At 36.3% G+C, this 16,848-nt stretch overlaps 1 protein-coding gene across 1 annotated transcript in view; it reads right to left on the bottom strand.

Annotated features, from left to right (window-relative positions):
- Mapmodulin (acidic leucine-rich nuclear phosphoprotein 32 mapmodulin) overlaps positions 1-15,421 on the bottom strand; it is a 201,675-nt gene extending 186,254 nt beyond the window's left edge. The window contains exon 1 of the mRNA XM_090411838.1: positions 15,145-15,421. Within this exon, the coding sequence (XP_090267964.1) occupies positions 15,145-15,192 (48 nt within the window). The 5' untranslated portion in view covers positions 15,193-15,421. The remainder of the gene's footprint in view (positions 1-15,144) is intronic.
- Positions 15,422-16,848: the final 1,427 nt, after the last annotated feature.

The following is a 16,848-nucleotide window of genomic DNA, read 5'->3' on the forward strand; positions in this document are numbered from 1 at the left end:
AAGGAGGGGTGATATGATTGAGACATTCAAATTACTGAAGGGTTTTTATAAGATTGATCCAGAAGATATTTTTGAAAATATGACTGGTGGTGGGAGGACTAGGGGCCATGCATGGAAGCTGGGCAAGAACGTGGTTGACAAGGGTGTTAGAGCTAGGTTTTTTACTTGGAGAGTGGTGAATGAGTGGAATAAGCTTCCAGAGTCTGTTGTGAGTGCTACGACCGTGAATGAGTTCAAGGCAAGATATGATAGATACTGTGTGAATGTTGAATAGTTGTTCCAGACATGATGTTAGGGCCTCCCTCGATGAGTCTGTCGACTCCTTGGAGTTTCCCGGAATAATAATAATAATAATAATAATAATAAAAGATTAAACTAAATTTATTATGATACTGACAGAAGAAATTTAAAATATTTTGGACATATAGAAAGAATGGAAGGGAGACTTCTCAGAACAGTAATAGAAGGTAAAGTTCCTGGAAAAAGAGGAAGGGGTAGACCATCAATGAGATGGATGAATGGTGTGTGTGGAGTGACTGATCTTCAGAGAGTTGAGGCCGCCAGAAAAGCAATCAACAGGATTACATGGCGAGGCCTGGTGTGGCACATCACCGAGCATCGGAGTGACCATACGGCATCTGTAGATGCCCAGTGAACATATAGATGAAGTGCTTAAAAAAATAAAATAAAATAAAAACATATACACTCACACTTATTTGGTCTCTACAGCAGGGTTCTCCAGATTGTGTAATTAATCTTTAGCTCATCTTGGCATTAATGAATGATAGGTTTATGATTTTTGGTGGGCAAGTAGAACTTTCATAACGAGTACATTTTAAAAAATTGGGAGGGAAGAATAACATGATAACACCAGGGAAGGAGTGAATATTGTTTACTCAAAGGTCATATATTTCAACATGAAAATTACAGGTTATCATCAGTGGCAACAAGCAGTTGACAAAGTAGAACTCAAACAATGAATAAATTTAAAATAATGAGAGCACAACATAATGTTATACATAAAACATCACGAAGGAATAACTAAGAAAGCACTTGATGATGAGTCGAAACCGGTCTGGGTAGTGGCCCTTCCCTTAATGCATAACATTAGACATATCCGCAAGGAGATGTGTTTTGCATTATAGGAGATACTAAGATAGGAGTGTTGGTAGCTTGCTCCACCTTTGCAACGAGTTGACCTGGTGTTGTACCACCTTAACCCAGTCCTGAAGATACTTTCAGGCGCAAACTTTGTTTGCTCACACTTGGATAAAGGATTAAACTAAATTTATTATACTCTAACCAAGTGGAAAATAAACTTTCAACATCTTTCTCTAAATCCAGAGTAATTTAAAAAAAGGGTGGCACACCAATTGGCAATTCCTATAGGTGGAGATGACCTGCTAATGCTTCTGCCTGATATCTCGACTTGGGCCTGGCTCCCACTGAGGAGACCTCAATAAAGGTCGAAACCGGTCTGGGTAGTGGCCCTTCCCTTAATGCATAACATTAGACATATCCGCAAGGAGATGTGTTTTGCATTATAGGAGATACTAAGATAGGAGTGTTGGTAGCTTGCTCCACCTTTGCAACGAGTTGACCTGGTGTTGTACCACCTTAACCCAGTCCTGAAGATACTTTCAGGCGCAAACTTTGTTTGCTCACACTTGGATAAAGGATTAAACTAAATTTATTATAAGAAAGCACTTGGTGTGATTAGAATAAGACTCTCCCATATCTTCAAAAGTTAGAGGCAGTTGTTTCGATTTAAGTTCGACAATGGAGGATGCATTTTTCAGATCACAGGATATTGTGGTTGGTCAGTATCTATTCCATATTGTGCAAGACCAGATTTCTCAGATTTCCTACTGATGATGAGAGACTGGTTCATCCAAAATGTAGGTGAAAAAAAGAAATATAGGAACATTTAAAGAAAAAGGCAAAACCAATAATAATAATGGTAAGTATCTGCTGCACTTATGCTCAAGACACGGTCTAGTCATTACTAACACCATGTTCCATCATACCAAGAATACTTTGTGGGCATTGCCCACAAAGTATTCTGGTATGATTTTTACAGGGTAGTTCACCATTGCTTTCCACAATGCTCCCCCCCCCCAATTTTTTTCTGGGCTCAGGACTGGCATATGGCTGGTACGTATTCATGACTGTTCAAGGGAAGGGTTTGCCTGTTTGGGGGGATGAAAAACCCAAGTTTCCAGGTGAAAAAAGCCCCTACCTCCGTATCAGAATGATTAACTCATCTTTAGTCGAAAGAGAGGAGATAAAGGTTCCTCACATCACTGACAGGAATCGAACCCTGCTCTTTCCGATCAAAGGGCTTCGTCTATACTGACTGATCTATGGAGGCTCTTGTTCCAACATAGAAATATGCAAAAGTTCGCCTGGGAAGAAGAAAACAAGAAATATGAAAAGCCCCATTATGTCACTGATAGTGATGTCTTTATGCTGGTTAAGAGTACAAGAGTGTACAGAGGATCTGAAATTGGAAGTGACCATCACTTAGTTCTATTGTAAGTGGATTAAAATGAATAGCACATTAAAAATAGCATGTAAGAAAGTTTTCAAAATAATTGAAGTTGAACAGTTTATACAGATAAACAATATCCTCAACTTCAATACTTTTTTTTAATCTTTCTTATATACTGTTCTTTAGAAATTTCCTTCTGAAAAAAGCATTGCCTAATTCAGCTAGAGTGGTATTTGGCAAAGTTGTTTGCAAGGACAGAAAAATATGAACACAAACATGGACACAAGATGTTAAAGATTTATAAGATACTAAAGATTTACCTTGGTATCACTCTTGGGTTTAGCTCCCACTGATGAGACCTCAATAAAGGTCGAAACCTTCACTATAATGCATAGCATTATGCATGTCTGTAAGGATATGTGCTTTGCATTATGGGATAATAAAGCAAGTGATGTGAAGTCATTAACTTCCATATATGAGTTGTCCAGTCCTGAAATTACTTCACACACGAACTTTGTTTGCCTACAGTTGGATAATGGATTAAACCAAGAATATAATATAATATATAATTTCTTGGAATCTTCAATTGGATTAAATAATGGGAATTTTCCTGTGCCAAAGATCTAAACTCAGGAACTGCGGAAAGAAAGACTTTGAAAAAGTTCAAGTCAGCGACTAGAATCGAATTTTAGATCTTTCGGCCTAGCACTATGGATGTAAACACCATTTCCACAAAGCTACACAGGCCTATTATGAATATGTGTTCATAATAATAGAACAATCGAGATCCCCCTCACCATATCCATAGAGGGTGCCAAAAAATTATTATCCCTAGACATCTGTTTTTCCTTCAAGAAAAAACATAAGTGATAATAAACATTAAAATATCCATATTAGATTATCCAAACTATGGTTTTCCAACAAGTGCTCTAAGAAGAAAATTCGGCATACTTGCAATATGCCAAAACCTAAACTTCAGCATCCAATGAATTAATACAACAGCTGCAAAAGAATTTCAGCTGCATGCTGAAATCTTGTCTCCTGCTTAAATGTTAGTCAAGCCTTCTGGTCCTTTGTTAAGGCCATCTGGTCATGTCAACCTTTATAAGAGCTGTCCATGTTTCCACATCTCACACACATCTGATGATCACAAAGTATCTACACCACTTTACTATTATGAACTGCTCACTATACATTTCAAGCCTTTCATCAGAAAAGACTAAGAATCCTGCATAATGAGAATACCAAGAAACTTGGTACTGATGGTGCCTCCCCTCCCCTTACCTTAATTTGTTGTTAAAATGTAATGCTCCAGAATTATTGTCCATTATATACTGTCCTTATACTTCTTTCAGATTTATCTGGCATCTACACCTACAGCACAGAAACGAGACTATATTCAACCCATTCCAAAGAAAGGAGAGAAAAGCCAGTCACTGATTTCATAATGGAAAAAATCACAAAACAGTCAACTCCTTCACTACCTGGAAGCACAGCAACCTACCATTATACATTCAACCACTTTTCTACAGATTATATTAATCATGGCTGTGTCCATAATTAGGAGATAATTATGGACACAGCCATGATAAAGTTTGGTGAATGCCATGTGGTTGCTCTAGACAAATCCAGAGCATATGATAAGTCTTGTATACAGTGTATCCGTCCTTAGAAACTGGAATGCAAATTTCCTATCTTGTTGTTGACCACATGTCATGGTTCTTTCAGATACCACTCTTTTGCTAGATTTTCCCAACAATGCTGGAATACCTTGGGATCTGTACTTTCTCCAATGCTCTCTCTCTTTCTCTCTCTGATTTCTTCTACAAATGACTGTCACTAACCTCGAATCTTATCCAGTTTTGCCTTCATTCCCGTCTTTTACTTGACAAACCTTGCAGTGTTCATATATCCCAACCTATAAAAACCTTCCATAATCAATGCCTTAAACACTTCTCACCTTGCCATATTTCGGTAGGGAAAGAACAATCTTGTCAACTTCAATCCCACAAAAACAATCTGTCTTATTTCCCACAAGAAATAATCAACTTCTCCATTCACCTTTGATAATAATGAGATTGTTGCACAAGATCAGATATCTCTTCTCAGACCAACTATCTAGCCTCTCTAATATATGCATCTCATGTCCACAGACTTCCCTGCCTCCAATAAATTAAATGTCCTTTCCTGCTGAAAGAATTTTTCACCTATATAAAACTCCTAACACTGTATAAATCCCAAATCTATCCCACCTTAGAATACTGTTGTCATGATACACTCTTATGATACAAACTGCCCTGTTTTTCAGCATATGTATAGTGCTCAACTTTTGTGAAATATGGTGCGATGAAGAAAAATGTAGGTAACGGTCAGTGTGGGTTGGCTTGTGGTAAACCTTTAGATCGATATTTCCAAGAGATCACAAAGTTTTAACAGATGAATTAGATCTCATCTTCAAAACTTAAACAAAACAATGGTTAAGCATAAAAAACTTATTGTTTAATACTGCCCATATACAAATATTTTAACATTCTTTGCCTACCAGTTTCGCTAGCAAACTGTCTAGCTTTTTCAAGGCGTTGACGTTTTTTATACTAGTATACTAAAATACTAGGCAAAGAATGTTAAAATATTATGGTCAGTAACAATAAGTTTTTTTATGCTTAACTTTCAAACGACCAAATATGTTTAATTAAAACAATGGTTATACAAAAAAATTGATAAAAAAAGATTTTTTTCTCCAACCCCTCCCAAGAAACTCACTACAGGACTTCCATTTCCATTCCTTTTGTTGGCACAGTTTCACAAAAATTGCAAACCTGCTAAGACCCCACGAGATCTGAGTGGCCTTCAAACCAATTAAGATAGTTTCCAACTTGTTACGGTCAAGAACAAAGGACAAGATTGCTTTCTATAAACATCCTGGAGTATACAACATTCCTTGCTCTTTTTGCGGTTTAAATTATATAGGACAAACTTCTAGAAGTTTAGAGATAAGACAAAAAGAGCACATCAGGGACGTTGACAACAACAGAGAAGACAATTCTGGTTTAGCTCTCCATTTTTCTAATACCAATCACAATATTGAATGGAATAAAAGTACTATGCCATACTTAGAAGATTTTAATGCCCACAACATCAAAGAAGCTGCAGTAGTTTCTTTCTTTTAGTGTTGCACGGTGATCAGCATTCATTTAGAAATTATGGACTTTACAACTGTGTTATAAATAACTATTTTAATTTCCCGATGTTTCAACCTTCATATTAAGGTCATCATCTGGAGTATATACAAATATACAAGGACAAGCCGAGTTATATTTCACACAGTAAGCTAAAGAAACAATGATTTCATCACCGGTTTGCAAGAAGACTTGAATAAATTGAGTGATTGGGCATGGAAATGGGGATGCGAGTTCAATGTTGCAAAATGTAAGGTTTGAAAATTTGGAAAACAAAGATGGGATGCAGAATTTATGGTGGAAGAAATAAGAGATCGGGGGGTGATAGTGGATAAGGATCTGAAATTTAGGGGGGACATAGCCAAAATTGTGAAGACGACACAAAGGCTTCTGGGAATGATGTGGAGGACACCGACGTGTAGAAGTAGGGAGATTCTTGTTCCGTTGTATAAGGCTTCGATTAGGCCACACATGGACTATTGTGCCCAGATTTGGTCACCTGGTTTTCAGAAGGATGAAGAGATGTTGGAAAGGGTCCAAAGGAGACTGACTAAGGTAGTTTCTGACCTCTGGAATGTTGAGTATGAGGAAAGATTGAGGAGATGCAATCTACAGAGTCTGGTGGACAGGAGGAAGAGGGGAGATATGATAGAGACCTATAAGAGGTTGTTATAGGATCAATGCTGGAGAAGTTCTATGGAAAATAGTGGGAGAACCAGAGGTCATCCCTGGAAACTGTATAAAGAAGGTGTGAGTAGGGGAGTGAGAGGCAGGTTTTTTTCGTGCAGAGTTGTAAATGATTGGAATGCCTTGCCTGAGTGTGTGGTGTCTGCAGGGAGTTTGAATGTGTTCAAAGCACGGTATGATGAGCTGTGTGTGTGATAAAAGGACCTCCAAGATGAGTCTTTGACTCCATGAGGTCTTGGGTAATAATAATAATAATATAACACGATTGTAAAGTCCATAATTTCTAAAATGGAAGCTGCAGTAGTGATCTGTTCAAGAGGCAACCTTAAACTAAGGGATGATCCTTGGTGACATCTGGAAAACTCTCATAAGATCACTCAATGCATTGGAGTTCAACTTTGCAGCCAATTATAGAACGCACCTGTATAACAACGACTGCTAACATACACGCTCCATGCGTTTAGTATAACGTTTCATATGAATTTTGATAATATTTAGCATTCGGCTATGTTTTAACAGGTTAAAACATAACAGAACAGAAACATATTTTAGCTTATTTCTGTTCTGTTTTAAGCTGTTTCGGTGTTTTTTTTTTTTTTTTTTTGTGTGTGTTTAGATGAAGCTAACAGTCATGTTGGCGAAACTAGTAGGCTACATCTCCGTACAAATCTTTGACCAATTAAAACCCATTTTATATGTTTTCTTATATAATGTTTCTTAAATGCAGAATCCCACACAAAAATGCTTCTTTTTTGTGGAATCCCTTTTGAAAATGTTTATAAAAATTGACTGGAAAGAGAGTTATGACAATGAATAGGTCAAATGGCACATATTTTAATCAAGAAAACTATTATTTGTAATGATATACATCATACGATAACTTACTGTTCTACAAATAAGTCAACTGAATAAAAACATTCACTCACTAAATGTACAAATCTTAATGAGGAATATAAGCTTACAATGAATAACTTAAATTATCAATGTTTGGTGTAATGTTTTTTTACAAATAGATTAAATTTGATGCCTACTTGAAGTCTACTTCAGTGTTTTGTTACAGCTGAGAATGGCTGTTAAGAATCCAGTTTTGCATATGTATGTTAAAAGAATACTGAATAGGATCCTAAATGCTGTTTTAATTAAAAGTCAGTCTTCACTATAAAATATTACAAAAATTGCATTATATATTATTAATTTTATTATTTTATTTTAGCATGACATGGTAATTTGCAACAAACAATTCCAGCAAAAAAGGCTGCAGGAAGTAGAAATGGCAGTCACAAGATGGAAGAATTAAGAACATGCTAGAAATGATACTTATAAGCAAGAAAGGGGCCACATCATTTCAGTAGTGTCGAACATTTCAAGAAACAGACATGAAATCAGATCATAGCTTAGTGATTGCCGATATTGAGTTGAAACTCAAGCAACAAGTGAAGAACAGTTTCGGAGTCAGAGAGATATGAGGACACCGAGTGAGGAAATTACAGGTAAAGTGTATAGCAAATGCTCAAGGAAGAAATGAAATCTATTACTGAAAAGGAACTGGAAGATAGAAACAACAAAGTGGTGTCTGCAATCAAAAAAATTAGTGGAATGAATGGTCCCAGAATTAGAAAAGCCAAAAGAAGATGCGAAGCTCACAAGAGACATTAAAGATAATTCAAGAAAAAAAAGAACACCAAAGGAGAGAGATCTCTGTGGAAAAGGAAGAACAATATAGAACAAAATGCATCTTCATCATGCTTTTGGAAAGAACAAATGAATGTCATAAAAGATAACATAAGGGGAATTTCAGTTCAAGTTACGAAAATAATAATTTAAGATTTGATTTGGAGATGCTTGGAATGAAGTCAACAGACACCATAGTGTAAGGAATAAACAGTCATGGCACACACCTTAATAAGATGTATGACCTCCTTTCGCTGCAATGACTGCAGCAATCCAGGACCTCATTACATGCCTACAGGAAGAAGGTCCAAAATTCCCATTTGATTGCCAATCCATACTCTCCACAAATGTACAATAACAATCAAATGAGAATTTTGGACCATTCTTCCTGTAGACATGGAATGATGTTCTGGACTCGTGAGGTGGACATCTGCTGACCTCACACAATGCTCCAGTTCATCCCACAAGTGTTGAATAGGATTGAGATCAGGGCTCTGTGGAGGCCAGTTAAGTGTGGTGACATTCATGTCCACAAACCATGCAGTTATAACAGCAGGCTTATGACACAGTGCACTGTCTTGCTGAAAGAGACAATGGTCAATTTTGTAAACATGCCACAAAGTAAGAAGCATTGCATTGTCCAGAATGTTCAGATATCCCTCGAGTTCAATGTTCGGGAACCACAAGCAGAGGTCTGTGGCCAAACCAGGTAAAAATAGGATCATACCATCAAACTGCTCCGAATTTCATAGTTGGTGTTATGCACTCGGTGAACATCTTAAGAGATGTTCACCGCGCATTCGCCACACCTACCCATCCATCTGCTTGGCAGAGGGTGCAGTGCGATTCATTGCTCCATAACACAGCTTTCTAAGCTTCCACATCCCACTGAAGATGACACTGCATGTCAATTTGGATGTGGGACTTGCAGTCTTACCATGGAAACCCATGTTGTGAGCCTCAGTTCTGAATGTTTTTGTGCAGATTTGTGTTCCTGTTGATGCCTGGAATATGTCGGCTGATGAATGGCGCTTTTTACATATGATTCTTCATAGCACCCAATAGTCACGTTCGGCAAGTGTAGTGGATCGTCCATTGCGGATATCACTAGCAGAATCCCTGAGCTTCCATCTGAATATGGTATTATTAATTGTTGACCTGGGATGGCCCAATCTGTCAACAATTTGCCGAACAGCTAGCAACATAGCATCCTCTCAAAATGCCACTTCACAAACTCCGTCCTTCTCGCAGCCATTTGCACCGACTTGGGAGCATCATATTCATCCAAACCTGTATGGATAACATGGGGCTTGCACATTGCAGTCCTATCATGGAAACCCATGTTGCGAGCTGGTTCTGAATATTTTTGTGCATATTCATATTCCAGTCTATGCCCGGAACTTCGCATTCAACATGTTGGCCAATGAATGGCAGATTTTACACATTATCCTTCATAGCATCCTACAGTCTCATTCAGCAAGTGCAGTGGGTCGTCTGTTACAAATAGCATTTGCAGTTGGATCCCTGCACTTCCATCTCAGTATGGTATCACTAATCGTTGACCTGGAATGTCCCAATTTGTCAGCAATTTTCCAAAACAGATAGCAATAAGGTATCCTATCATACCGCTTCTTTATTGCAGTTCTCTGTCAGTTTCCTTCTCACAGCCATTTCACTTGGACACAGTTGCACCATCTTGTGAGCATCATATTCCTCCAGCTACAAACATGCGAGCTGTTACATGGCACAATGCACCTTGTCCATTTGAGTGTCTGTTAACGTCTTTCCAAGCAGTGTTGTCAATATTGAAGAGGATCTAGAAAGAACAGTGCTGAAGTTAAGTGAAGAAGGAAAGAGATATGGGCTGATAATGAACATCAATGAAAGAAAAACAATGATTCAGAGAGAAGAGGATGAAAAAGCAAATAAAGGTGTCAATGGACAAGATCTAGAAGAGGTGAGGAATTTCACATACCAAGGAAGTACCATTCCTCATAATTTAGACTAAAAAATAGATAAGATATCTGATAACAAAAGTTAAAATAAACCTACAAGCAATGGGCAAGATATGGAAAAATAAGTAATTGAGCCTTCCCATAAAGCTGATGACTGCTGGAAACATGCATAGTCAAGAGACATGGGTAATGCTTAAAGACTCTGAGATGAATACTGGCTTTCAAAAGGATATGTTATAAAAAGAATCTATGAACTGGATAGGTGCAAAAAAGGTAATAAATGAAGAACTGTATCACAAAGTAAACTGCAGAGAGAATCTAATGCAGAAAATAATTCCAAGGAAAATAGTTTTTTGGACATATCTGCAGAATGGATAACAGTAGAAAAAAATCAAAATTTTGACAATTGGTAGAATGGTTGATATAATTAAAAGAGGACAGCCAAGGTGAGAGTGGGTAGATGATGTGAAAGAGTGGTGTGGAAAGAATTTGCAGGATTTGAGTCACTTGGCAACAGACAGAAAGAAATGGCAAAGAATGGTGAAACAAGCATTAGACACCAATGGACAGTGGATCCATGGCAATGATGATGATGATGAAATGCTTGTGTACAACAATGTGAAGATGAGATGAGATCCCTTACAAAGGCTTGAGAGTTGCCTTCTTTTTAGTATAATCTATTCATATGTTACAAGAATAGCTGATGGGGGAATACATATATGGGAATATTTCTGGATTTTGCTATTTAGTAATTCCATATGGAGGTTGTTTAACCTATAATAAATTAGCACTGCAGATGGGCAAAACGTTGAGGAGAGTGAAAAAAACTTGTTAGCAAAAGATTTTGAAGATCTGTAGATCGTATCCTTTTGAAAAACACACGAGAAGAGACTGCTCCAAACTACAGCAGTAGAAGCAATGAATGCAGAAGAAGATAAATTTGGTCTGAGAGTGAAATGAACTGAGAAGAACACTGAATAGCTGCTGCATGTGTTCTAAAACATTTAGGTGAGAGAATTACTAATGCCTGTTGTGATAAATGGTAATCATGAAATATTTGCAGAAAACATGAGAGGAAACAGAAACTAAATGTTGGTGATGGGTCATTAATCAATGTAACTGTTCTCTTATGTACTGGAGTCAAGTATTTTAGGGAGATCATATTATCGGCTACCACAAATGTGAAAAAGGTAGTCAATGGTTGAATATGTGATGTGTACAGTTAATAGCTGTTCAGAGATAAAATAACAATGAATAAAAGCAAAACCTAAATTTCCTGGATTCTTGGAAGTGCAAACCATCCATCAGGCTTCTTTAATAAGGGGTAGGATAATGCTCAGCAGAGATAAAGATGTATAGTTCCATTGTATAAAAACTTTGATAGTTTATTTTCCACTTGGTTAGACTATAATAAATTTAGTTTAATCCTTTATCCAAGTGTTAGCAAACAAGGTTTGCACCTGAAGATACTTCAGGACTGAGGAAACTCGTAGCAAAGGCGGATCAGGCTCTCATCACTCCTGTCTCAGTATCTCCCATTATGCAAAGCACATCTCCTTGCAGATATGTATAATGCAATGCATTAAGGGAAGGGCCACTACCCAGACCGGTTTTGACCTTTATTGAGGTCTCATCACTGGGACTGGCTCCCACTGGCGAGACCTCAATAGGCTCAGACTTCAGGACTGAGGCAACAGGGAGCTGCCTCAGTCCTAAAGTATCTTCAGGCACAAACCTTGTTTGCGAACACTTGAATAAAGGATTAAACTAAATTTATTATATGTATAAAAATTTACTTGGAGACATCTAGACTACTACTACTGTGTGCAGATTTAGTCATCCAGATTTCGTAGTGATGAGGCAACTTTAGAAAGCGCAAAATGCAGTTAACAGCAATGGTGGTTAAAGGCTTTGGAATATTAACTATGAAGAAACACTACAAAAATTTTACTTATGTAAATAGGAGGAGTGATATGATTCAGACATAAGCTGATGAGAGGTGTTTATTAAATAGATAATATGGCAATTTTGCATAAGGCATTCCAAACTGAAGTGGTGAGCAAGCAAGTGAGAAGCATTTCCTTTATTTTGTGTGTAGATTGGAAGTGGTGCATGAATGCATAAAACATATTGATTGAAGTGATGAGTGTGTAGATAATGAATAATTTTAAGGTGTGGTATGATCGGTTTTGCTGAAACTAAAACAAACTTCCCACGAATGGAGGTCCAATAATAATAATATAAAAAATATTGTATGAAATGCTCTAATTTTTATTAGCTTTGAGACATTACTGCACTACAGTATGTGAATTTTTTCATCTTGACAGGATGTGCATGATTCTGAAATATCACTATTTCAAAACCTAAAATTAGTCATATGGCTTACTTTAGGGTAAACACTGATATCTATTTTTGGAAGAAATAAAAAAGAAAATATTTTAAGAAAACTTGCTTTTGATTTTGAGTTAATATTATATTCGATTTGCTCTACTGTCCTTTTATATACAGGGTGTCCCAAAATTCATGCAAGATTTAAATTTAACGCCATTTGTGCGGTAAAGTGTTGCCAACGAGAAAAAAAAGACAGCGTGACAGCTGACAGTAGAGAGTTATTAAAAATGGAGCGTTACACGAAAGAACAATGCACTTTCATTGTTGAGCAATATTTTAAAAATAATGGTTTGGCAGCTACAGTTCGCAATTTTCATACAAAATATGGTCGGAATAGTGATTTAACTTCATCAACTGTGAAAAGATTAATTAAAAAATTCAAGGAAACTGGATCAGTTAGTGATCTTATACACTCTGGCCGTCCTTCAACAGAAAACATCGAAGCAGTTTGTGAGAGTGTTGCTGAGAGTCCAGGAACATCAATTCGGCACTGTGGCCTTGAATTGGGCATTTCGAGAAGCTCTCTACAGCGTATTCTCACAAAAGATTTGCATCTTTATGCTTACAAAGTTCAACTGACTCAAGAACTGAAGCCTACTGACCACACACACACACACACACACACACAGCGAAGAGAGTTCATTGAATGGATTATGGAATAACAAGAAGTGGATGCTTATTTTTCGAACAAAATCATCTTCAGCGATGAGGCTCATTTTCATCTTGATGGCTTCGTTAATCGACAAAGCTGTCGCATTTGGGGTTCAGAAAATCCACAAGTGATTGTTGAGAAACAAATGCATCCACAACTTGTCACTGTTTGGTGTGGATTTTGGGCTGGAGGCATCATCGGTCCATTCTTCTTCAAAAATGCGGCTGGTAAGGCAATAACAGTTAATGGTGCTCGCTATCGCGACATGATAATCCAGTTTTCTGTGCTTAAATTGCAAGATATGGATGTGGACGACATATGGTTTCAACAAGATGGTGCCACATGCCACACAGCCCGAGAAACAATTCAATTACTGCACGAGTCATTTCCTGGTCGTGTAATTTCCCATTTTGGTGATCAGAATTGGCCGCCCAGATCATGTGACTTAACGCCGTTGGACTTTTTTCTTTCGGGTTTTTTGAAGTCTAAGGTTTATGCCAACAATCCCACGACCACCCACCCCTTGAAGGAGGAAATTGAGCACGGTATCAATGAAATTCAGCCACATTTATGCAAAACGGTCATGGAAAACTTCGACAAAAGAGTGCGTATGCGCCAGCAAAGCCGTGAAGGCCATTTACCCGATATGCTATTCCATGCATAACCCTATACTGTATACTTTATGAATCAATAAGAAATTACAATTTTTAATTAAAAACCTGTGTTTCCTATCAAAATTACTTCTTGCGTGAATTTTGGGACACCCTTTATATAAGGAGCTGCTACAGCATGTGAAAGCAGACTTGTTATGGCTGTTCTGCTCATTACAGAATAAACAATGATTCATAGATGGAAAAACTTTTTTGTTTTGTAGTATGCTGAATATGGTAATACAATAATTTAGCACTGTGAACTAATTTTATAATCTTTAATTATGGATGTATATTTGGAAAAATCCAGAAAAGAGTGACTAAGGGTGACAATGCACAGAAAAAACTTGGAGAATGTCCGCAAACATAGAGGAAAGAGAGATAATGTCTATAAATTTGTTTAAAACTTTGTATCCAACAGAGAGGTGATTATTCATAAAGTGAAAGGGGCATGGGAAAGAAGAAATGAGAGAGAAGTTGGTTACAACTTAGGTTCTGAAGTGTATTATGTCTGTTAACAGCATGTGTTCTTTTATCTGGTTTGCATGATGAAAATCCCTACCACTAATTAACACAAAGAGATCAGGCTTGGAAATTGTTTAATAGAGGGTTTGAATATGGGATGAGAAGCAGAGTTTTTACTTGGCGTGGAATGCATTGCGAGTTTAGTGAATTTAAAAGCAATAAATCAGTGTTGATGATCTGTTATGATCATTGTGTTCGATAGTGTTGACCTATGATAACTCCTAGGAGTTTGATAACGATAATCACACTCACATTGTAGACCCAATTACATCAACATCAATCGTTTCTTGATCACCAGTGCAATATTAACATTATAAAAAATAAAAAAAATTTTTTTTTAAAAATCCAACAAATAGTATCATTTAATAATAATGTAACTATTTCTAATGTAAGGATATTTCAATCACTGTTTTATTAATTTCGAACGGTTATGTTGCCCATTCAATTACAAGTCCATTCACTATGCAATACTCCACAAGTATGTGTTACGTATGCAACGTGACATGGCGCAAAAAAAAATTCATCAAGCATCCGACATGATTACTTATGTTATAAAGTAGCATCTGCCCACGCCATTAGACGTCCTAAGACTTTCAGGGACGATGCTATTTTCCACGCAGCTTTCCATTTCAATGTGTTTGCGTGAATGTCAAGGAAAGTGACTATATTTTATCGGTAAACAACCACTTGTGAAAGTGCATTTCAAATGTCACTGTAATATATCCTAAAACTTTTAGTAAATTTGAAGCAAAGCACGAACTTAACTCTCCTTGACCAGAAAATGCGCATACGCATGCATGTACTGATATACATATTTACCATCCTTTGATTATATTATGATATCATCTATATACATATATATAACATACATACATAATTATATACATTTATATAGAATATCATCTTTGAGATAACGTAAAAGTTAATAATTATACTGTCTAACCTGGGCAGGATGCTTTCCTCTTTTCTCAAGATCAATCCTCTTTTCCATATTCGTAAGCAGGTCCGGTATAATTACCCAAGTGGCACTCAAAATAAGAAATGAGCATTAAACAACACAAACTACAAAATTCTCATCAATGTTTTTTCTATACACATATAAACAGTAAATATATATTAGAAATGTCAAGCGCGGAAATGTAATTCAAGCCTGAAGAAGGGTAGAACAGAAGAGGGGGGGTAAGATATCATCATAACACATAATAACAATGAAAGGCTACACACTGCCACCTTTTATACTTATATAAACACTATTTTATATAGTATTTATATAAGTATAGTCCCACTGCTCAACACACGTATATATATATTTGTTGTAAGATCAAGAATATTCTAGATCTTACAACAAATATATTCAGTGAAGAATTCTCAAGCAATTATCGTTTCCTTGCAATGGGAAGGATAGAAAATCGACTATTCGTTCGGGAAAAAAATAAAATACAAATAATAAAATAAATAAGTAAATGGCATACACACTGAGAAAAATTACATGAATCTGTATTTCCTTTACAAATATGCATTCGTCTGTCATCTCATGTAAACTTTATATCATGTACATGAACATTCGAAGCAAAAAAATAATCTCATCTAAAATGAAGACGATCCTAAATCTTGTTTGATACTTTTATACTATGAAACAGACCATAGATACAGATTACGTCTTAGTTTTCTTGGTTACAAGAGTATTAACATGATGCTAAGTTTCACATTGGATCGTTATCTACTACTTGACATGAATGATCAAGACACCAATGCACTATATACGTTAATAATATTAATATCAGTATGTTATGCAGATTTGCATGACGATCTCAATATCAGTATTGACGTTTTGAAATGTTGCTATATCAACATTGGTTTGGTCATAAAGAGTGCTTTCTATATTAATTTAGTCATCATCATTATAATCAAAATGAAGAATCTGTTAGTATTATTGCAGAGGTCACGGTGGAAACATGACATATCACTCAGATTTTGATGGTTGCTACCATTTTGTTTTAATTTTTGTTTATTTCTTTCATCTAACTTAAAGTTTCATTTTGTTTGTTCATTTTGTTCATTAACTTAAAGCTAAGGTAGTATCACTCATAAGGTCGAAGAGCCTAAATTGAAAAATCATCAGTAGCAGCTAAACCACAAATGACAAAATATGAACACTTGTGAAACAACTCATGAAACAAAGCAAAAAAACCCTTAAACCACGATCGAAAAAGGATGGGAACAGAATCATAAAGTGTAAGAGATGCCAGAATAATCTACCAAAAATAGAAATTCACAAAGTATCACAGAACACCTAAAAGCCTACTCTCTCTCCCTCTCTCTCTCTCTCTCTCTCTGTGTGTCTCTCATTTCACAATGAAGATGACAAAGGAAGTCTAATGAAACAAAGTGAGATATCAATAAAAAGAAAGTAAAAAAGCAACATAATCTTCAACAGCAGAGAGACATTAAACAACATAAGAGACCACAAAGTAACAAAACAAAGAATTCGAACACATTTAGAATTTAGTCATCGAAATCGACAATAAATATAAAATACTAATTAATTACATTCGTTTAAAACTATTTAATAAAAACAATGAATACATTTTAGAGAATAAAAAGCCTATTAATTTTATAATAATGCACCAAAGTCTTGCTAGATTTT

Source organism: Typopeltis vanoorti, chromosome 22 (assembly GCF_054136105.1).
Source record: "Typopeltis vanoorti isolate ZY-2024b chromosome 22, IOZ_Tvanoo_1.0, whole genome shotgun sequence".
In the NCBI taxonomy this organism is placed as follows: Eukaryota; Metazoa; Arthropoda; class Arachnida; order Uropygi; family Thelyphonidae; genus Typopeltis; species Typopeltis vanoorti.